We start from the raw sequence: 25009 nt of genomic DNA on the forward strand, positions 1-25009 counted from the left end.
GAGGAAACCCTTTAAATTGCCTTGAATGGAGGGCAATTAGCGGTTCTGCTTTCATGATCTACTTCAATGCAGCGTTTGATATTCATTATCTCAGTGGCAGATACTTTGTGATGTGGCTTTATTCTGGTAAGCCACACATACAGACCACTTAGTTATTTTGTCTAACTGTTATTAGACTGGCATGCAACCCTAAATAGTGGGTTACAGAGGCTACAGTTGCCTAATTTAGGCTAAGTGAAACTCCACAAGTGAGCAAATTATGAACGAGCAAAATGAAAGTAAATTTTGGTTACAACATTTGAAAATGATTTGTTTATTCTGTTAGGTAAGAAATGTGTGTGTGTGTGTGTGTGTGTGTGTGTGTGTGTGTGTGTGTGTGTGTGTGTGTGTGTGTTAAGCTGCAGCAAGTGCATTGATATTATGCAGCTTCTAACAGTGCCAATTGTTTGGTGCTGTGGATTATTTTTATTTATTATTTATTATTATTATTTAATTATTTTGCCAAAATAAGAGGAATCACACAAAATGTATGTTTATGTAAATACAGACCTATTTCACATAGACAGATATTTTAGATAAAATATTTGGATTAAAAATACCCTTATATGAATTTTATTTATTTGATAATAATGATTCTTAACCCTGCTAAAGCTGACACATGAACAGTCAGAATGTTCACATTTTTTAGAGCTGAAATTTTTATTAATCCTTCTATCAAGATCCATTTTATACCATATACATGTTTTATTATGTTTTATATTGATACATCAGGCCTTTTGGTGTTTTTATTTATTTTTTTGCTCAAAACTGTTTTAATTTCAGTAAAAAAAAAAAAAAAAAAAAGGACTTAAACCAGCATACCCCTCAGTAAATGTGCAGTTGCGCCCCTGAATATCATTATAATATCAAGCTAATATCATTGCCCCTGCTGCAGCCATGGTACTGCAGTAAAGTTTCTTGATTATTAGGAGAGAGCGGGGCACAAAGTAACACTTTTTGGTTTTGGCCAAATAAGGAACAAAGTAATGGGGTTAGACAACTACACTGTTAGACAACTATATTTTTTACCAACAACACACAGGCCTCTCCTACAAATGAGCACTGAAATTATGATCGCCAGCCTATAGTTTCTTTGCAACATTGCCAAAGTGCCAGGAGTAAACATGTTACTATTTACTCCACATGTGGTGCAAGTTGTAACAGACAGAGGGTTAGTTGTAACGTGCTTAAAAAGGCAGATTTTCCCACAATTCATTTAAATTCAGATTACCTAAATAGTAGCTATATTTCCTCAGTAGTTGACTGATTTATTTTTATTCTACATGACACAGTATAATTATATATTTATTGCATAAACACATTTAAATTGTTTTGCATTATTAGCATTAATATATATATATATATATATATATATATATATATATATATATATATATATATATATATATATGTATATATATTATTTTTATTTTTATTTTTTAATATTAAAAATATATTCTATTTAAACAAATTATTTAAAAAGTTGTCAACATTACACTCAAAATTCAAAGAATTGTTTTATTCGCTTAACTGGTGTTCAACAATGGGCATATGCCGCATACCTTGGTCGCAAACTGAAGACCGGTGTCCCTGGTCAGTACTACTAAGGTTGGCAGTATGAAGACTGTACCAAAAAGCTGAGGGGAAGGGAGGGAGGGGTGAAATTCCGGGAGTTTTCCGGGAGACAGAGCAAAAAAGAGAGATGGGTCTGAAATATGGGAGATTCCCAAGAAAAACAGGAGTGTTGGCAGGTATGACAATGTGTGGCTTAATTGTAACACCCTGTGACAACTAACCCAGCTGTGTCGTGCTTTCCTCAAAACTGGCTAGTAGTCACTGTGTGTGTTTTACATCTTTCAAAATGGTTTCATCTTTAAGCCTATAGAAGATGGTAATCACAACCATGTAAAATTTAATTAACATACTTTCACTAAACTTTAAATTAAATAACTTTCATTTTGTTAAATAAAAAAAATATCAAATATAATAAAAAATACTTTTATATTGCAAAAATGGTTTCTCCTGTGTCTCATTCAAATTTCTCCAAACTTTTTCAATAATTTGCAGGAAGATGTCTGCCGACACTGTTACATGCCTTATGTTTCTTTGTGCCCCACGCTCCCCTAAGCCAGTATTCAATTCAATTCGATTCAGCTTTATTTGTATAGTGCTTTTACAATGTAGATTGTGTCAAAGCAGCTTCACATAAATGGTCATAGTAACTGGAACAGTGTAGTTCAGTTTTTAGTGTTTAAGTTCAGTTCAGTTCAGTTTAGCTCAGTTCAGTGTGATTTAAATCATTACTGAGAGTTCAAACACTGAAGAGCAAATTCATCGATGCGTAGCTCTACCAATCCTGAACCATGCGAGCCAGTGGCGACAGCGGAGAGGGGAAAAAAAACTTCACCTGATAGGAGTGAAGAAAAAAAACCTTGATAGAACCAGACTCAGTTGGGCACGACCATTTTAATTTCTCCGCTGGCCAAAAGTCTTGTGCAGAGCTTCAGTCACCGCGGTGGAGGCTGGAAGCTGGCCTCAGCGAAGACTCGTCTGTCCATGGGGCGTCGCTGGATTCAGACTCATGTTCTCCACTCCCCATGACCATCAGCGCAGCAGCAGCTCAGGATGAAAGTATGTTTCTATAAGGAGTATGAAAGGATTTTTTCTAGTCATATTGGCCTAGAAAATAACAACTTTCAATTTTCTGTCGGTCTTAGTATATGATGCAACTACAGAAGAGTCAAGCTTTAAATTATCAAAATTCTTTAGTCATTTTTGAGCGAGATGCTATCAGTCTAATCCGATTCAATGTTTTATGCTTAGCTAAGCTAAAAGTGCTTACACCAAAAATCGACTGAATGGTTTCAACAATGGTACAACTCAACTGTTCATCGGGAGCTATGAATCAGCCTTTTTACCACCCCAGAGCTCACAAGAGGTCCGTCTGCAAAGGTTTATCAGTTATTGTTAACAATCTTTTTTTATTAGAAACCTGAACCTGAATGTTTTGGCACTGAATTGAAATCATTGGTTCTGTGTGGAAAGAACATATAAGTCAATTCCATGAAAGAGAGTAAATGGCTAATTCTGCAGTGTTTCATTAAGATCTGTTCACTGAAATGATATTTGAGGAACACAAAACAATTTGTCTATGTTACCGCTGCGAAAACCCCCATTGGAATCTTTTCTTAAAAGCATATAGAAATGAAACCAAGGCATTTTACGCTACAAAAAAAGATATATGCTGATTCTGCATTCAGTTTATGCAACTATTGTGCTTGCAGCTTGAATATCTTAAACCCTCCACAAGTGGAAAATTTGTGTCAATTTCCCTGACTCATAGTTTTCCACTCACTGTTGCTTTAATATTTGTTCACTCACTGTAAAAAGTGCTACACTCACAAAGTTGGTTCTATCTACTTTAAATAATTGCAATCTAGTTAATTTTATTTGTTTTATACCAAAAAAATTAAATTTGCTTCCTCTTTACTTAAAATATATCAGTTTTTATATAACTGTATATTTTGAATAAAACTAATGCAATTTATTTGAGTAGATTTTTGTGTGTGGTTATTGTGTAGAATAAATGTTATAAAAGTGAGTTGACACAGACAATTTATTAGAGCAGCTGTCGATGTGGGCAGGTGTTCATAAAACGTGATTTTTATAGTTTTGCGTGACTCCTTTTTCATTGCCCGGGATTTAGCAGGCAGACGCAGCTTCTGCAATGGTCGACATTAACTGCTCCCAGCAGCGGATCTGATTAACACGGTAAGTTGCAAATTTAGCCGAATGATAATTGTAAAGTCATGCAAAACTGCTGTCTTCGCTAGGCAGGTGAGGCTTTAGCTTTGTAAATTGTACTGTAGCCTCATGTATGTTAACAGTTAAGACTGCTCTCACATGGAAAGCTAAGTTGGCTAACGCTAACCAACGCTAGTTTATGCTAATGATTAAAAGTGATATTATTGAGAAAAAATAGTGAAAGTAGTTTTAAAACACTTAGTAGGTATAACTAACGTTGCAGAACCGATTAACAAGGTCACTGGTGGGCGGTCGGGGTGTGGGGGTTCAGTTTGCTAGCGCTAACTTAGCTAAAGTTAGCTCACCTAAGTTATAGCAGCACATTAAGGATGGATATTAAATGCAGAAACGTATGAAACAGTTAAGTAGTTTGTGTTTAACGTAAGAGAAAGTATAACTTAAAGTTTGTGTTTTAGAGATTTAGTCCATACGTTTTTTAATGCTGCATAGTGAATAAATTACAGATTTACAATTTATTTTAACTTAAATTACATTTACTACTGATGTTTACAGAACCATTTAAACTGTATGCACCTCATTCTAAAATGCATGTTCTTGGTCTTTAGATACCAAAGTGATTTTGTTACCTGTGGATCTTCAAACTTCACATCCAGGTAAGAAAAACAATAGATACAACTACAGCTATAATTATTTGCAGGCAAGTAAAACATTGGTAAAATTGCAAACAATAGTGGGCTCCATAGAATTAACTTACATTTGATATCTGAAGTGCAACAGTAATTTTTTACTGTTTTTTTTACACAGATATTATGTGTGCAACAGTAAAAACAGTATAAAAATATCCTAATGCAGTTTCTTATTATCTGTCAGTCTTTCAATAAAGCTAACTGATAACACTGAATCACTGAACTGTCATTTGCCAGTGACATTAAATTTGAAGAAAAAGTCAATTAAATGTAGCTTTAGCAAAAATTTAATGTAAACCTTAATGTAATGTGTAAAATGGCAATGTATTTATTTATTTATTTAATAAAATTTGTATTATGACGTGCAAAGTTTGGTGCAAAATGAAGATGACATTTAAATTATAGAACTTGTATTCTATAATTTTCATATAGCCATTTTCAAACAGTTTTAATATCTAAATTAAATACACATTCTTATGCTTTATAAGTTGCCAAAATAAACAAAAAATGTAATACCTAAATTTTAACAATTCTTTGATTGACAGGAAAACACAATGACATGCACTGTTACACTGAGTAAAATCACAGTTTTCTTTAAAATTTGATAACTAAAAACACCTGGAATAATGTAATTACACAACCTCTATAACCTTTTTTTATTTTTTAAATAGAAGTTAGGTAATTTTAACTAAGGTAATTTTTAACTGATAAACTAAGGTGTTTCATCCATGCATCATTCTCACTGGACTTTTGTAACTTCACTTGTAGTTATTTCCTATTCAGTATTTAGCTATTTAATGTTGTTTGGTAGCAACCACCTGAACTCCTGTTTCTTTTTGTCTCTACCAATAGAGTTGTGAGGAATCAGAGGTGCATGCGGCTGCCCACGGGAAAAATTTGCCATCAGCCCAACACAGTTTGGATTATCATAGGACTGTCAGAGGTTTGCCAAACCTGTCAAATGCATGATGGCTCCTGTTTGGACTTACCGATGTCCTCGACTTCAAGTATCCATCAAAACTGTATACATTTGAGATATATTAGAGACTCTTTGTGGGACTGGACATTATGCATCCTAAATCTTCATCAAAATATGCAAATCTCCTCACTGAGTTGCCTTGGATGATTTCTCAATAGGATCTGGTATTATTAATGTTTTTATTTATGTATTGTGTATGTGTAGCCACATTAATGGCCTATTTTGTAGTCACTATTAAAAGGAACATCGATTGATATTGAATACATGTTATGGTCTTTAATCCATCTTCCCATTCTTATTTAATTGTTATTGACAGGAAAGTCTGTTTATCTGTTTTTACTAGTGTATATTGTGCTTACAATATAGAAACGAAGATTTATTTTCTGAGGTTACAGCCAGAAGTCAATTAAATTAGTTTTAAATGACATATGCATGGTTAATTTTATTTAGATCATTAAGTTCATAATACTTAATTAAAATGAGTACAGTCAACATATAGCAATGTATAAGTAAGTTAAGTTTAACAAAAAAAGTAAGTTTATCTGATTTGAGTAATTTTAGAAATATTAGTTGGCTCAACTTAATTTTATTGCATTTGTTTTAAGCAATGTTTTAGTGTTTAAAATACTTAAAAAAGGCTGGAAGTTGAATCAACCTAAAACGTCCGATGCAACCACTTGCCTCACTTTTTATAAGTTAGATCTAAGTAACATTTTTTACAGTGCTGTTAAAAAAATAACTTTTTATATCAATCTATTCTGGTTACTGTATGTAAAAACAAAATTTGGCGCTGTTCATGTTTAATTTTTATGCTGATGTTCGCGATTCGCTCCATGTGGGTGGAAGATGGCGGTAAGACACATGGAAAACAAAACAATAAGAGATCAGACACACACAATCGCTTCTCACAGCGATGTGCTCATTCACATGCCACTTGCTGGAAGTCTAAAACCGCATTACTTCCTCTGTTTTTTGGCCTGTATCGCTATTCTGTCAACTGTTACTTTTAATCTGCTTGTTTTTTATGCTGTATTGGTTTTATTTTAAGGCAGAGGCTATATGGACCATAGTTGTTGCAGATAGTATTTGCACCGCGGTGTGAGATATTATTATAATGCATGCTGCCTTATAGGACTTTATTTATATCCAAGGCCTATGCAATACATTTTTTTTAGTGGATTGCTTGCATGCACTGCAAAAAATATCTGTTAATAAACAGGTTTCATACTTTGTGCTTCACAAGTGTTTTCAGTTTTTTATGCTTGTGAAATGCATTATTGGATGTTTGTTTCTGCTCTGTCGACTTTCAGTGTTGCAAATTCAACTCTAGAGTTTAATCAAGTGACTTTTTCGAACTTTTCAAAGTTGAAAGTTGTTAAAAGAAAGATTAGGGTCCCATAATGCAATTCAAAAGCATAAATAAACAGTGAAAAGTAAAAAAAATTAAAACATGAATCACAAAATACGTAAAACGAAGGCTTGTCAGAATCAGAAAATGACCAGATTGTTGATATTTTAGTGTGAATGTAAAGTATAATAATAATAATTGAGGAAATAGCAAACAATGCGACCAAAAATTAGTAGAATGGCCTTAAAATGCACAATAAAACAATATAAATTGAGTATTTAGATTAAAGCAGAAGTAAAATGAGAAGGAAAAAAAGTTGGTTCGTGACTAAAATTGATTTTCCAGAAATCCTTAAGGGAACACACCAGGAGAAACGAGACTGTTTCGAGTTCCATGCATGCGTGTTGTCAAACTAAAACTTGCATGTTCTGTGTTGTTTAAACTCTCACTCAGCCACTGTACTAAACATAAATAGCTTAATAAAATAATTATAAAGCACTGAAATTACAAAGGTAAAAAAAATAAAAAGGAATAAACAAATATCTAATTCCTGTAATGCTCAGTCAAAAAAAAGGTTAGCAGCAGGGCATGTCTAACCAAATCCTATAGTGAAACCTTTAACACTATTCTTAAGTAATCTTGCATATAAAAGAAAATACTTATCACATTTTTCCAGGAGGATAATGCACGATGACTTTTGCTGCTTGTTTAAACTACTTAATTCAAATAAGCTGAAACAACACAATTCTTGTGATTTTTTTGGGAAAACTTAATTGTTTTTTTTTTTTGGTTTTTTTTGCTCAATCCACTTGAATTTGTTACGTTAACTTAATTAGTTTGTGTTGGGACAACGTGAATGAATAGTGTAGAACCCTGCATTTTTACCGTGCAGATTACCACATATTCAACAGTTTAAACTTTAGTGAAACCTTCAGAACGAGAATTAGCTTGAACTAAGTTTGCCCATATGGAACTATAAACTGAACACAAATATGCTAATCAAATACATCCATATACATATATACATCCAGTTCGCAGAACGGCTGACTGACACAAGCTCAGCTGAACAAGGCAGTGTTGTAAATGGGAGGATCATAAATAGCACTTTAAGTGCAGAAGAGGAGGAAGTGAACTTGTTCACTGCTAACCACTAACTTTAAGCGTACAAGCTAAACCTTCATATAATCCATCTCAATGGGTAAGTCCTTATTTTTTTACATTTCGATCCCCATGGTGAATTCACCGCTCAATTGCTGGTTTTGCTTCTGGGTTAAAATACCAGGGCTTATCATGTGTTTCTGGGAAGGCGATGTAACTTATGTACGTCCCACCGAACAGATGAAATAGAGAAGGAACTTGACTAAATTTGCATCCTCTTTCAGGGGATTTCAGCTCATTTTTTATTTTTAGAAGAGGTTGTAGAAGAGACACTTTCCTTTCATAAATGAAACCAAAGTTTGGAGTATCATCATAGTGCCAGACTTAAGGATGGCATGGCAGCTTACTGCCATTGAATATTTCCAGGGCTGCCTACTGTAATTGAGTATTTTGTTTGTGTTAATGTTGATAACAAAATCTTTACAAAAAAGTTTCTGAAAACATTTTTACAGTGACGTAGTAGAAGATCTGTTTGGGGTTCCTCAAAGAATCAATGGTTACAGGTTTCAAACTAAAAATATTTTAGTTTGTGTTCAGCAGAATAAAGAAATTTATAAAGGTTGACGGTAAGTAAATTGTAAGTACATTTTTGTTTTTGGGGTGAACTATCCTTTCAACACGCTGTAACAAATGTTAGGTTCCACATGTTCCAATCGATTTGTGTTGGGACAACATGTAGGAATTAGGTTAGCTTATTAGTTTTTACTAATTTAAATGGATTAAACATGAAACAATTAAGTTCCTAAAAAAACAACAACTCATAAATTATGTTGTCTTAGCTCATTTTAAATAAGTAGTTTGAACTAATGGCAAACATACTTTTTTGAGTGAAGTGGATTGGTCCCAAAACCAAATTGTGATTGATTGCACATTTTGATAATCCCCTTTAAATATAGTTATGATTTTACCTACAACTACACTGTAAAACAGTCAAAATTACTCAAAATTACTAAATGAAATAAGTTAAACTAATAAATAATTTTTAAAGGGTTACTTTGACTTAATAAAAAAGAGTTATCGTAACTCATGAACGGATTATATTAAGTAGAACTCAATGCGAATGAATTATGAATTAATTAATAATTTTTTTGTGTGTTAACTCTAAAACTAGGAGCAATACCAAACCATTTGAGTAGCTATATAGTTGTTTGGACTTCATTTGTTGAACTTATAGCAATTTGATAACTGAACTTGAAATGTTTAAGCTAATACATGACTCAATATATAGGAACAATTCCAGCATTATAGTTGTGACATTTTAAAACATAAATTCACATAGAAAGTATATGTAAACTTTATATTGAAACATCTGTTTATATTTTTCAAACCAACTAACCACAGAGAAATGGCATTAGTACAATTATCTGCATACATTTTATATATTTTAAATGACGAAAACAAACATGCGTTATTCATGTGACCAAAAAAGTTTGCAAGTTTACAGGATACAACATACTTCGTAGAAATTCTGTGAATTAAACTGCACAACCCAAAAGAAACAATGCTAATCAAAATGATAAAATGTGTCTATAGAACAAAAATGATTGACTTTATTTTATTTAACATTTTTGCATTCATGAGGGAAAAGCTTGGCTATGGATGTGACGTCTCTCTGTTATGGATGTGACAGATGTGAAATTGGCACTTGTGTGACTTTGGTAAATTAAATATACTACTTTAAAACACTGACAGAGACATTTTTAAGTATTTTTAAAGTAGTGTAAAATACTTGCTTACACAAAAAATGTAAAACGATTCCTTTATTTTGGTGAAAAACTAAATTTTTTTCATTGCAGGGTTGACTTTTGCATGGAATCGCTCATAGTTTACAGTACTCAAACCATATTGTTTCAAAGATTAAATGTTTCGCCACAATCGGTTTCCTCAAACAGTTTGACTTGACTGTATTTTACGATGTAACATTATGGTAGACCTGCTGATGACTGGTATTTTTTACCAGCCATAAAACATGGTATATATATTCATATAACAACAGTAGAATTATTTTATTTTATATGCAATTTTGAAACACTCTTTTTAAATTCTTGTCTTTATTGCCAAAAAGTCTTATTAGAAACCAGGAATAAGGTTTGGAAATTGTTCATTGTGTTTGAAATACATCTTTTGAGCAACTCAAGTTCACAACATTTGCAGAAATGAAGTCAATTTTCTTTGAACTGAGACACTGACCACACGGTTATCAAGAATTCCTCAAATTAAAGATCTCGTCATATGACAAATTTGCAAACTTACAACACTTACAACACTAAAACTTTTGATAAATACAAACAAAGTGGTATTGCTAGAATTACTGAAGAAAAAAAGTTACCGGCTGGCTATCTGTCTCCTATTCTTGCCAATCTCAATCTTTACATTTATTTGGTCCTTGGTGAGTGTTAATTATAGCCCATGATTACATGTCATCTAACAGACGTTACAGCATTAGTAGACTGTCTGTTTTAATAATTGCTAACTGTTTATTTTGGTCGTCTCCCAACAGAAATCATTCTGACCTTAAGTCTACTGAGAGACCCCACAGTTACATTACATTTATACATTGAACAATTTGACTCTCTTATCCGAAGCAAAAATAATAGAAGTAAAGAAAGCAACTAAAACCAAAATGTAAGTACTTTGGTAATTTGCAGTCTATAATTCAGTATGCTAATTTACTAATTTACTTCAGTATGCTAATTTAACAATCAACCTATTTCAGAATTACTAGCACGTTTTCCAATCATTTTCCTTTCACATGACATACTGTATAGCAAATGTAGAATTTACAGTCAGCTGGATAGTTTTGTTTTTGTCAAATATTGCTTTCATAGTATTTGAGAACATTTGATTCCATTACTAATTGTTGATTAACTCATTGTTAAAGAGCTCCTAAAATATTTTTTTTATTCATGCAGTGTGTAACACAGCCCTAATTGAATGAAAACATCCAGCTAAAAATCCTCTTTTGGAAGCTTTTTGGACAGAACTATGTGTAGATATAATGTGTCCACAGTCATATTGGGGTGATATAAAGAAAACAAGTCTCTTTTTTTTTAATTTCTTGACATTAAAATAGGATCTAAATCACTCAAATTTTAAGGCCCACTGCAACGTTACGTAGGATAATTTGATTGAAAGCCTGGTATTACAATTTCTCCGTAGTAACGCATATAACTATATCAACAAGACAGGATGTGCGCAACCGGGAATAAAAGATCTGTTCAGTTTTGCAAGGATCATTAATCATCATTAAATGTGATCAAGAATGAGTTTTACAAGTTTAAAATATTTTTTTAAAAAGTGCATGTATGTAATGAATTACAGCGATTTTACCGTCTTTATCAGAACAGCTGCGTGTCAGTACAATTCTAAAAGAAAACGCTTCAATCCTGGGTTGTGGACGATAAATCAGGTTAATTTTGCACATTAACATAGCGAATGTCCATACAGCAGTGTATATTAACGTGTATCCTGTCACATTTGCCGTGCAAAGGCAAAAACGTTAAACGTGCGCTTCGTACATGTCTGTGTGGCATTGTGTGTGATTCATCATTGCAGAAAGGCTTGAATTAACTCCACAACAAATAAATCAAATAATAATTGGGAAAGTTCTTACTGTAGTATTTCGCTCAAATGTTACGCGAAATCTGCTTCCTTCATGTCTGTCATTGTGTTGTTTATCTGACGCAGCCGAGGCGGAGATTGAGGCATGTGGGAAAAGTGGGTGGGGAGAACTAGCATTAAAGGCACAGGCAACAAAAACAGCTACAATGTGTTTAGAGCAGAAAATCTCAATATTATGTAAGCTATAATAAATAATCTGATGGGTGTTTTAAGCTGAAACTTTACAGACACATTCTGGAGACACAAAAGACTGATCTTAAAACTTAAAAAAATGGGTAAAATAGCTGCCCTCAAATCTGAAAAGTGCTCCAAGTTTAAAACTTGATTTTCAAAAAAACCTCAGACTCTGAGTTGATTATATGAATCGTCTTGGTTTCAAATCTTTTAGTATTGCCTTATATAAGGCATTCCATTTTAACACTAGCGGCATGGGGGAATGGGATTGATCATGACTAAAGATGAGCGATCACTGATTACTTTGAAATGGCGAGCAGTGCATCTGTAGGGAATAAATGGTTAAAATTCATTTACTCAACAATAACTCAGCCAAGCCATCCTTGTGCTGTGTTTGTTCCTGTTGTTTTTCTCATGATTATTACAATAACCTACCCTGCGACGCGGGATTCTCCAGCCGTTTGTTATTAAAGGAAGGATCAGCAAAGACTATTAATGTATGGGAATTTGTCAGTAAACAGTTCATATAGATTTGTTTCTTCTTCCTCCAGATCACAACCTGTATAATAATAAGTTAAAATGGTTGCTTTCTCTAGCTTGCAAATTATGTATTTGATTGTGTGTTGTAATTTGTAATTATTCCGCGCGGCTTGTACTGTATCTCTCTGGTTAACTCTTTATGGAGCTATTCACATATTGCATCTAAAACCATGTGAAAAATGCAACACATGAGTTCCTTTACTGATTTAAATGCGTTTCTGAGCTCAAGATCTCCTGACGTTTGTCATTGCTATGGCCATCATCATCTGTTCTTACACAGGAGTGGTCAATTTTTTAAAAATGGTTCAGCTTTGCTGCTGTGTGGATTAATGCTGAATGTATGTTGTTGTTATATCTTGTGGTTTTGGTTAAGAATAGAGCAATGTGCTGGTGTTTAATGGCATTGCTTTAATGCACTCCTGCATTGGGCTCGCACAAATATTCACTGCAACATGGCTGGCTGCTTGTTGGGTGTTTCTTTCTGTCATGTACTCACTCAAAAAAGGTATTTAACTGCTTGTTTAAATTACTTATTTAAAATACTTTAGATTTTTATTGGGACAACTTAATTGTTTATATTCACTCAACTTCAAAAAAAACATTCCGTTAACTTAATTTGTTTGTGTTGGAAGCATAAGGGGATTGTGTGAAACCTAGCATTTTTTTACAGTGCTGAATGTAGTCGACGAATCACAACAGTCTGGGTCATCGAACCAATCACTGCAGATTAGCGTCATGCAAAGAAGAGGTTTGGAAAAAATTAGTCGCTGAACAAATGAAATGGGAGTCTATGGGATAATAGGTAAAAATAAATACATGTTGTAAGACAGTGAAAGTGTTTTTTAACCTTTCATGTATATTAGCCTGTTGTTGGAGACCCCAAAACCAAATTATGACCTTTTTTAATGCATAATAGGATCTCTTTAAGAATTTTAAAACAGAGTTGACAATAAAAGAGTTGAAATTTTCCACCATTATGTGCTTTATCTCAATATGCTAAGCTCAAACCTTACACATCATGGTATGCTAAAACAGATTATGTATTTTCATCATTCATTTTCTTGTCCACTTAGTCCCTTTATTAATCCAGTGTCGCCACAGCGGAATAAACCGCCAACTTATCCAGCAAGTTTTTACGCAGAGGATGCCCTTCCAGCCGCAACCCATCTCTGGGAAACATCACTACAGACATTCACACACACACACTCATACACTACAGACAATTTAGGCTACCTAATTCACCTTTACCGCATGTCTTTGGACCCCGAAGGAAACCCATGCGAAGGCAGGGAGAACATGCAAACTCCACACAGAAACGGCAACTGAGCGTTCAAACCAGCGACCCAGCGAAATTCTTGCTGTGAGGCGACAGCACTACCTACTGCGCCACTGCCTCACTGTATTTTCATCATATTACAGTTTTTGAAAAGTGAATGAGAAATATCACAATAGCAGAGTTGACAAATGATTAATGGTTTATTAAGGATATTGGTGTATCCTAAACATTCTGTACCTGAGAGAAGAATAAATGACACGTCTTAATGCCTTCCAGAGTTTCCCTCTAGAGGAAGTGACATCACTTAGAGCAACTCACATGCTTTTTTTATCAGTGCTTCAAAGAGTGTTACGTATGCCTTTATGTATAAAACCAATGTAACAGAGTTGACCTGAACATAGGGACAGACACAAAATGTATCTTTTTTATAAATGAAATTATAAATAATACAGAAAACAGATGTATTATGTAACTATTCATTAAGTTAACTTTGTAGTATATACTGATGAAAAATAGACTAAGGGGTGGTCCACTATGATATCATATTTTAAACTTTAGTTATTGTGTAATGTAGATGTGTGAACATAAACATCTCTGAAAGTAAGATACTCAAAGTTCAATGCAAAGTGAGACATTGGCTGCGTCCAAAACCGCATACTTCCATACTATACAGTATGCTAAAATCAGTATGTGAGCAGAGTAGTAGCCTATGTCCGAATTCTAGAATTTGAAAATCAGTATGCGAGAAGTACCCGTATGACTTACTACTTCCATCGATATTCTGAAGTGCGCTATCCCATGCACGCTGCGCTATCCCATGATGCCCCGTGAGAGAAATCACAAATGGGAGTGAAGTGACGCAACTGACGCAGGTCAACTGTAATGTTATAACAAAAAAGCTAAAATGCTGTCCAAACGCTGCTATTTCCACAGAGCTTGTTTTGTATTTGGGCTTCCAAAGGACACAACACAAAGAGAGAAGTGCTTATAATTTAATTTTTAATTATGTTCCAAAAAATTAAGCATTTGACATGTAGCATTTGACAAAGGAGAGCTTCCAGAATCTCTCCCAGTGCTGGATTTAGCTAAAAACTAAAGTAGGAGCTCTAACCATAATAGAAAAAGCTCTGGATTGTGAGCCACAACCTGTAATTATTTTTATATGCACAGTTTCTAATTTTAACGGTATGTTGTAGCAAGGATGCAAACAAGGATGTAAACAACGTGAAATGCTGTTTGGCACCGTCAACAATTTAGCTACAAACTAATATTCATTCATTAAACTTCTGTAAACAGCTACAATCTTCAGCAGCGCTGCAGTGTCTCTCTATGCAGCCGCTTTCCCCGCGTTCTTCATCCTGAATAACTAACTCGCAACAGATATGTGAACGTTTCATATTACTTACACATGCTTATTCCGAATGTATGTGAAAGACACTTGTCAGCTTTTATTTTTGAGAGTAGGAGGTTCAGCTGTGTCCTCATCATTTTCTATCTGATTTAAGCTGCGGTCACACTAGAGTTTGTGTGTGCGAAATTCTGTCGTACGGCGCTGCGAAAAGGGGCAGGATTAAACAGCTTTAGGCACCAACTGATATGGCTAACAGCTACTCTGACTGATAGTATTTAAACAACAGAGGCAACGCGCTTGCTAGTGACTGGAAGTGATGCTTTCTGGTGTTGTGGAGCCGATCCGTCACAGCACATTATGTTAGCTGACCAATCAGAGCCTCTTGAGGGCGGGCTTTCAAAGGAACTAGGATATATGATTGTGGTTTTTATGTTAGCTGAGTAGCTGTCTATAACCAAAGTAAGATATTTAAAAGAATAATGTGATTGTAATTTCTACAAGTAAAGCATGACCACACATTGCTAAGCATCTTATAAACACAATTAAGCCTTAAAATACACTCTGGACCACCCCTTTAAATATTTCGTAATTTAAAATCAATGTATGATTCAGGAGGTGGAGACCTTTAAAAATTGGTAAAGTCTTTAATAATTTCAAGCAAAGTTAAGTTCAAGTTATTAGAATAGAGAGAGTGTTTATAAAAAAGGTCAAGTGTTGATGAATGCCTGAGAATTGTCTAGTAATATATAAATGCATTTATCCATTCATAATCTATTATTATTATTATTATTATTATTATTATTATTATTATTATTATTATTAACAACATGTCTGGTTATAGCTTTCAAATAGCTTAATTTACCTCTAGTTTCAAAGTCTATTTTAGTGGGCGCCGTCAGAAGAAAGTGTAATCATGTGTATGTTTGATTGACTAAATTTAGTATCTCATGCATGTAATAAGGAAGAAAGAAAACCCTGTTTACACGAGCACCTGTCTTTACCACAGTTTCAGGAAGGTGGCCATATTTAACTAGACACAAATGCTGGCGTTCAAAACGTAGCGTAAAAGCAGAACTTGCAACCATAATGCAAAGCCATTGTAAGCGGATACTTGTTACGTAGTGATTGTTCATTTCAGTCATTTTATTTGAATCAGGTCATGATATAACTCAAAGAACTGTCGTCATTCTGAGCAAAACGATGTTCATTTGGAGTTGGTTTAAGAAGTCAGCTTGTGCAAGTGAATGTTCTGGAAAAGTTCACTCCAGCTGTGAAACACCTTTGAACTCTCATTGGCCTGTGGTGATTATGTAAAAAGTGGGTGTGGCTGTGTGGCTCAGTCTTTATATATGACAAGTCAGTTCTGTTCTTCAGTTCGGTGAGTGTCCTGAACACACTAGATTTATGCTGCTTTATTGTTGTAACCTAAGTTATAATCGAAAGCGATGCTGGTGTTTTTTAAATTTTTTTAAGAAGGGCATAGGATTTTACATGAGGTGTATTATGAAAGTGTCATAGTAAGTTGCATAATATGACTCCTTTTATGTACAGAAAGTCTACTTGCTTTAAACGAACAAGTGATACACAAATAAGCAAGATGTTCTGTGAGCTGATGCAAATATATCCACATCATGATCAGATGTTTTGTTTCCTGTGGTCATTTTTGTTGCCTCTATTAGGTTATTTTGAAAGCATACAACACTTATTTATATGTTCATTTAATCTCGCTCTCCGCAGCTTGGGGATGTTAACAGTATAATACTTATATTATTTTTAGGCTTTTTATTTATTACACTACACTTTATTTATTAAGTAATATACAGTTGAAGTCAGAATTATTAGCCCCCTTTGAATTTTTATTTATTTTTTTTATAATTTTTGTAAATATGTTTAACAGAGAAAGGACATTTTTACAGTGTGTCTGATAATATTTTTTCTTCCGGGGAAAGTCTTATTTACTTTTTTTCAGCAAGAATAAAAGCAGCTTTTAATTTTTTTTAAATCCATTTTAAGGTCAAAATTATTAGCCCCTTTAAGCTATAATTTTTTAACGATAGCCTACAGAACAAACCATCATTATACAATAACTTGCCTAATTATTCTAGCCTGCCTAGTTAACGTAATAAACCTAGTTATGCATTTAAATGTCACTTTAAGCTGTTTAGAAGTGTCTTGAAAAATATCTAGTTAAATATTATGTGCTGTCAATAAGGCAAAGATAAAATAAACAAGTTATTAGAAATTAGTTATTAAAACTATTATGCTTAAAAATGTGTTGTAAAAAAATCTCAGAAATTAGGGAAAAAAATTAACAGGGGGGGGGGGGGGGGGTAATAATTCTGACTTTAACTGTATAATAATTTAATTCCAGTATTTTCACTCTCAAGACCTCAAATTGAAGTGAGCCTTGTCAAGTTTGGTTTTACTCGAAATTGGTCCTCTGCTTTTAACCTATCCAACTAGACACACACATTTTTGAGTGAGGAGTGATAGCAAACACACACAGTGAGCATACACCTTACAACTTTTGCTTCCCAAGGATCGATTAAAGTGCCTTGTTCAGGGGCACCATATCAAAGTTAAAGAGAGAGAGATTCATTCCCCTATCTCAAATTTCTGCTGGGATTTACAAGTCCAACTCCTTAAATATTAGGCCAAGACTAAGTAAAGCTAAAGGATGTTGGGTTACACTTTATTTTATTGTCCTGTTTAGACTTCTGTTTAAACATTCTGTGTAAGTACCATTGCATCTACAGGATGTCAACTAAGGCCCAATCCCAATTCTACCCCTTAGCCCTTTCCCTTACCCCTCAGTTTGCACATTCATATGAAGGGGTTGGGGTGCCCCAATTCTCTGTAGCTTGATGGTGTAGACTAAAGGGAAGGGCTAGATTGTATTAGTATTTTTTTTCCCATTATTACACAATTTTACAACAAACAAGCACATGTTTTGATACATTCATAACGGCGTTCGTGTTTTACTGTCAAGCTTTTTAAATAAATTAGTAAAAAAAAAAAAAAAAATACATTTTTAATTACTAAAATCTCTAATAATAACTCCTGTACAGCAGTCCCACAACTTTCACATCTGGCACACAATGACAATCGAATACCCTGTCAGAAGAGTCTAATGGTAGAGAATGAGCTTTTTACAGTGTCTGGTAGAACGTTAATGTTAATGTCATTTGCATGTGTTTAGATGAATATGGCTACGGTGTAAATACACAGTACAACTTATTGGCACATTATATCATTATGATAACATGATATAGTTGCCTTTGTTGATTTCCTGCAGATTAATACAAAAAAAATTAATCGTTAATCGTTGAAGTAAGTAAGAGATCATGACGACATGATGACATGTGGTGTTGGGTGGGTGGGGGGGGGGGGTGATAATGTCTCCGGGGGCCCCCTAAATGTATGGGCGCTTTGAATCATTCAAACTTCACTGTTAATTGCAGGACTGTCCTGTAATGGAGAGAAGATTTTTTTCAACACATCTCTAAACATAATAGTTTTAATAACTCATTTCTGATAACTGATTTATTTTATCTTTGCCATCATGACAGTAAATAATATTGTACTAGATATTTTTTAAGACACTTCTATACAGCTTAAAGTGACATTTAAGAGCTTAACTAGTTTAATTAGGTTAACTAGGCAGGTTAGGCAAGTAATTGTATAATGATGGTTTGTTCTGTAGACTAATAAAAAATATATATAGCTAAAAGGGTCTAATAATTTTGACTAAAAAATAGTTTTTTTTTTAATTGAACTCCTTTTATTCTAGCCGAAATAAAACAAACAAGACTTTCTCCAGAAGAAAAAAATATTATTGAACATACTGTGAAAATTTTTTTTGCTCTGTTAAACATAATTTAGGAATAATTTAAATAAAGAAAAAAATCTAAGAGGGGTTAATAATTCTGACTGCCTAGGTCGCCTCTATGGACGTGCCGGCCTTGCATGCGACTCACGTAGCTGTGCATTTATACTTCTTCATGCTGGTTCTGTCCCTCTGCAATAACACTTTTGAAACGCTAGTTGGTAGTGAGGTGTTTATGTTCCTCTGTGTTCAGTTTCTTCGCTGGTGTTTTGTTTTTTCGGAACACTTCCTTAATGTACAAGTGGCTCAAACTCGCTCACTTTGAGGCAGGAGCCTGCGGACGTGCAACAACTTCAATCATAAGGTAAACACAAAACAAAACTTTCCATCCGGAGCTCCTTCATGGGACTCCACAATTGTAAACAATTCCTCCATCGGGCTCGCGCGGCTCTCGTTCCCGCCCAGACTCGTCCACGCTACCAAGTCGACCAATTAAAAAGCTTGCTATTTGGCTGCGCCATAGCATACGCGTGGGCTTGATGCAGAATTATAAATCAGCCTTTACACTCGAAAAGATAAATTGTTGGTGTCACTTTTTTGAATTATGACACATATTTCAACTCGTTCGAATGTCACTGAGTCATATGCAAACTTGAACCCAATCTTTTTGCACGAGCAGATTTTTATGTTGTTTATTGAACATCAATCAAATGTTCAATAAACAACATAAGTTCAAACTTAACAACTGCTTTAAAGGGCACCTATTTCACCCCTTTTACAAGATGTAAGATAAGCCTTTGGTGCCTCCAGAATGTGTCTGTGAAGTTTCAGCTCAAAATACCCATCCCAATTATTTATTCTAGCCTCCAGAATTTGCCTATTTAAGTGTCTGCGTAGGGCGAAGCAGTGGTGCAGTAGGTAGTGCTGTCGCCTTACAGCAAGAAGGTCGCTGGGTCGCTGGTTCGAGCCTTGGCTTAGTTGACATTTCTGTGTGGAATTTGCATGTTCTCCTGGGTTTCCTCTGGGTGCTCCGGTTTCCCCCACAGTCCAAAGACATGCGGTACAGGTGAATTAGGTAGGCTAAATTGTCCGCAGTGTATGACTGTGTGTGTGTGGATGTTTCCCAGAGATGGGTTGCGGCTGGAAGGGCATCTGCTGCGTAAAAACTTGCTGGATAAGTTGGCGGTTTATTCTGCTGTGGCGACTCTGGATTAATAACGGGACTAAGCCAACAAGAAAATGAATGAATGAATGAGTGTCTGCGTATACTGTAGCTGTTTTTGTAACCTGTGGCTTTAAGAGAAAATGAGCTACTTCTCCCCGCCCACTGTGATCATGTGCGTCTGCTTCTCATTATGCATTATGTCAGATAAAGTGTTGCCAACTTAGGAACTTAGATTTAGCGACTTTTCAGACCTAAATTTTCAAAAAAGCAAGTAGTGACAAATCTAGCGACTTTTTTGTGTTACTGGAGATTTTTTAAGACTGTCATGTGTCCATACTGTACCATACCTACTCTTCTCAACGAGCTGTGGGTGATGCCTTCGGCCCCTCCCTCGTCTGAGAGCACTAAGGGCCTACTCACACTATGCTATCCGTACCGTGCCCAGGCCCGTTTCCCAGATCGTTTGAGAAGTGTGAGTGCTCTGAATCGGGCTCAAGCACGGTTCACTTGGCCGGCCCTGGCCCGGTTGGAAGAGGTGTGCCTGAGCGCGGATCACTTGGGCTTTGGCGCAGTACGCTTGTGTGTGAGCACAAAACGCGCCAAAGCCCGAAACCGAAAGCAAGACGTGACTTTTAAGGGGGCTGTTTCATATGGATTTATTAATCATTCTTACTGTTCATTGAACGCAAACTGCCGTAGTTTATTAAAGACGCAGACTCCTCACAGCACCACAGCTGCGCGCCTTCAGCAGACCTCCTTATTCCTGCAGAACGATAGCTTTATGATTGTTTTTGAGCGCCAAAAGTGGCGGATCTGTTCGACGAAATATCTGACTGCGTGTCCCCGCATCCCTAAGGACTGTTTGGCGAAATATTTGACAGCATATCAAATGACTGAAACGACATAACTAGAGAAATCTCCACTGTACTACTGGGTGAGAGCGTATGGCAAGCCGTTTTAGCATTTAAACCTTGTTCTGACTATCCATTAGAGATATCTCTAATTATATTTTGACTAGTCATAATTATAATTCGACTAGTCAGAATGACAATTAGAGATATCTGCAATTACAATTGTACTAGTACGAAATCAGATTGGAGATATCTGCAAATATATTATGACTAGTCATATTCCTCCATTGACTTCCATTGAAAAATATTTGCAGATATCTCTAACTGAGTTTTGACTCATCAAAAATCCAATTCAAGATATCTATAACTGTAATTCGACTATTAGTAAATTAATTAGAGATATCTTCAAATATATTTGTATATATCTCTAAATATGACGAATTAAAGATATCTCCAAATGTATTATGACTAGTAAAAACTCAGTTAGAGATATCTCTAATTACAATTGTGACTAGTCAAAACTCATTTAGAGATATCTGCAAATATTTTTCAATGGAAGTCAACAGAGGAATATGACTAGTCATAATATATTTGCAGATATCTCTAATCTGATTTCGTTCTAGTACAATTGCAATTGCAGATATCTCTAATTGTTATTCTGACTAGTCAAAATATAATTAGAGATATCTCTAAATATATTTATGGAGTCAGAACAAAAAATTAAATGCTAAAAAGGCTTGCCATAGAGAGCGCAGCAGCGATGACGTAAGCGTGCCGAGGCCCGATATGGTGTGAGCGCGGGCCGTCGGGGGAGACGGGAGGGGGGAGGTTTCGGAGGTTAAGACGTCTGAGAGATTACTGCAAATTCACTACACATCTATATTGATATACTGTATTCAAACAACAATAAATTTAGTTAAATTGACATGCATAAATAAAGCGTAGTGCAAATATTAATACCCCTTTATTACCCGTAGGCTGTTAAACAAACAGAAACGGTTGGCTGTGATGACGTCAGTAATACGCAAATTGACATATTAGAGCTTAGTGCCTTTTTATTAAAAATAGTTGACAATACTGCAGATAAACAACACAGTGACAGAGACAGACATGGATGGAGCTGAAATACAGCTCATTAGTCAAAAATATCTAGTAAGTTTATTTGATGCATTTGTGTGAGTTTATTCAAGTCTTTCTGAAAGGATGAGTCTCATACAATTTCCATTTCCAGTACACACACACACATGCACACATATTACTGACACCATGCGACTGTGATGATTATAGCGGTTAAAAATTAGATAGCTATTTTATCTTAGCGTCTTTATGTTTTAAAAACGTTTTAAACTTATAAAACTTATAAAAATCACAGAAAGTTGGAACAAAGATTTTAATCACAGTTTTATTTGCAAAAAAAACATGTTGGTAATACTTTATTTTGATGGTCAATTTGAGTAGACTGTCTTCCTAATTCTGTTGATACTGCTCCTTCAACAAACATTTAACTGACATTAAGAGACTTTGCAAGTACATGTCAACTAACACAAACCTTAACCCCAACCTAACAGTCTATTTATAATCTAATGAGAATTAGTTTGCATGTAGATGCAATGAAACTTAAATTCAACAAACAGACCATCAAAATGAAGTGTGACCAAAATGTTCTGTGGAAATGTGTTTAAATGTTACAATAAAAACATGGCATCATGTTGCAGTGGGCCTCAAAATCATTTGGATTTGGATCCTATTTTAACATCAGGACATTTTCAGAACACTTGTTGTGTTCCTATTACTCCATTATAACTGTGGACACACTATACATACACACAGTTCTGTCTAAACAGCTTACAAAAGTTGATTTTCATCATAGGTGCCCTTTTTTTCTGGCCTTGTATCTTGTATCTGGCCTTGTGGATTACTTTATTGTCAACAGTTTGTCCTTTTAATGTAATCCAATGCTAAGCATGCTGGGAACTACTCATCCACTACCCAGATAGTTACAAATTTAAGAGGACTAAACATAAAACTACTTAACTGTCCACAACAAATTGAAAGAATTGTGTTATTTTAGCTTATATTAAACAAGTAGTCTAACAAGTAGCAAAAATCTTTCTGATCGTTCATTCAAATCATTATCCATAAAGCTAATCACGATGCTAATCAATCTAAAGACAACCATTAATCCATCAAACCAAATACATTGTTTTTAGACTCTGGTAGTCTAAATGAACTTACTACTGATTATGTCTCTAGAAAAAGTCAACAGATGCTGTTGCAATTCTGTCTATTGTAGCCGTCTCGACTACGTAATTTCGCATTAAAGTAGGCTGGAAAGTCCCTGATACTGAATTCGAATACTGAGAACTTTGGCCAATGAGTTTGTCCATACAGCATGCAAAAGGAAGTGACTTGGTGACACAGAAAAAGAGCACGCCACAGTGGGCCACAGGAGGAAATGACTTGCACTGTGCATGAGTTTGAGAGGCCGTCTTTACTTGTCTCCGCTCTATCAGCAGCGCCTGAATCCTCAAGTCGATCAATGAACTTCCGACCGAACGCTTACAACATCAACCAGTAAAACATGGTGACACATATCAGCCAAAAGGAATGGCTCTTTCTGTGAAAAAAAAGCATTCCTATGGTCATTTACAACAGACTCATGCGAAGATGTGCATCCAAGATCTCTATAGCAAGTAAGTAAGCGGGATTCTCATTATTGTATCTTTGTAGTCCTTATAGAAATCCATTAAAAATATTGATTGACAAATGTACAATAGAGTGATATGGTATTGATTACTACTATATTTTGTGTCTGGACCTCTTGTTGATGGCATTAGTACTTGAAATATTCAGACTGACTTGTAAAACTGAAAGTAACTCCTACAAGTTTGGGGGTTATTACAGCATTGTGGGCGAGTGTTGAGTTCATTTCATCTTTATTTCTACAGCACTTTTACAATGAAGATTGTATCAAAGCAGCTAGACAAATATGAAGAAAAGAGATTAAAAAAACTTAATTGTAATTCAGATTGTAGAACATTCCAGCAAATCGAGCAGGCAGGAGAGTAGTGATGTAATCCTGGTGTAGTCCTAGATAAAACTGGTTCAGTATAAATGTCACTGCTGAACTTCAGCTTAAGTTTGTAAGTACTGTGTATTTAAGTAAATGGGATAATTTGTTTTTATTTTAAAAAGAACACCTGGAGTTATACTAAATCAAAATGATGTCTATCATTGAAATGAAATAACAACCCATGATAGGTTTACATTATGTAACTTTACATTTTGGACTATGGGTGTGCCATTACTGTAGGTGCACAGTGTATTCTGAATCAATGACGTCAGATCAATGCTACTGCTACAATTGCTATTTTTATGCAACACATCTCAAAAATATAAACTGATATGATGTCACATTGTTCAGTTTTTGCTTATAATATTAGGTTGAAAGACTGTGATGCAAATCGTTACTGCTTTTTTTGTATTCTCCACTTTTTTACTAGTTGGTGGACCACAGCTACTGAAAGAACTTACATGTGTGTTACACAGATTTGAGTAGATCTAAACCAAATGTCAACCATTTTAGAGTCAACCATCAATTTCAAAGTAGTTTATGCCACCCCATTCTGTATAAAGTGAAATCCACCATAAGAAATAGCAATCACAAGATGTCATCCTGGCAGGATGTAAACATGCCGATGCTTGTCTGGACTTGATTATTTATCACAGCAGTCAGTAAAAGAAAAGTTTTTTCAGTTAATGATTGATGCAGCATCAGGCATATGTTGGCAATGTTTTATGTCATTTCTTGTCTCCGACAGTTGCTCTTTGACTGAAAATTACAACCCAATGCTACAAAATGTGGCTTTTTAGCAATATTTTGATTTGTGTTATGGTAAATGGTGGCTCAGTGGTGCTGTTGCTTTACAGCAAGAAGGTCGTTGGTTCAAGTTCTGGCTAGGCCTGTTGAGAGGGGTCTGGATGCAGACATGGTGCTGTGCAATCTGAGCTGCATCCAATGGTTGTTAACGCGCTTACCTAACCTCACCCCTAACCTTACCCATCACAGTGAAATCACTAGCTCCATTTGAGTGCATTGTGTCTGACATTGCATCCCTAAGTGATGCAATCTCAGCTTGCATCATAAAGCCTGCATCAAGATACTACTTTGCCTTTTGGCATTTCTGTGTGAAGTTTGCATGTTCGTGTGGTCATGTGGGTTTCCACCGG

At 35.0% G+C, this 25009-nt stretch overlaps 1 protein-coding gene and 1 long non-coding RNA gene across 2 annotated transcripts in view; both read left to right on the forward strand.

The window, feature by feature from the left end:
- The first annotated feature begins 3736 nt into the window (after positions 1–3736).
- Positions 3737–5730, forward strand: LOC137496571 (uncharacterized). Its single transcript, XR_011017008.2, has 3 exons — positions 3737–3810; positions 4410–4457; positions 5343–5730. It is a non-coding gene; the product is annotated as an uncharacterized lncRNA (long non-coding RNA).
- Positions 5731–6315: 585 nt separating this feature from the next.
- sh3bp2 (SH3-domain binding protein 2) overlaps positions 6316–25009 on the forward strand; it is a 53221-nt gene continuing 34527 nt past the window's right edge. The window contains exon 1 of the mRNA XM_073914565.1: positions 6316–6321. Within this exon, the coding sequence (XP_073770666.1) occupies positions 6316–6321 (6 nt within the window). The remainder of the gene's footprint in view (positions 6322–25009) is intronic.

This window comes from Danio rerio, chromosome 10 (assembly GCF_049306965.1).
Source record: "Danio rerio strain Tuebingen ecotype United States chromosome 10, GRCz12tu, whole genome shotgun sequence".
Classification (NCBI taxonomy): Eukaryota; Metazoa; Chordata; class Actinopteri; order Cypriniformes; family Danionidae; genus Danio; species Danio rerio.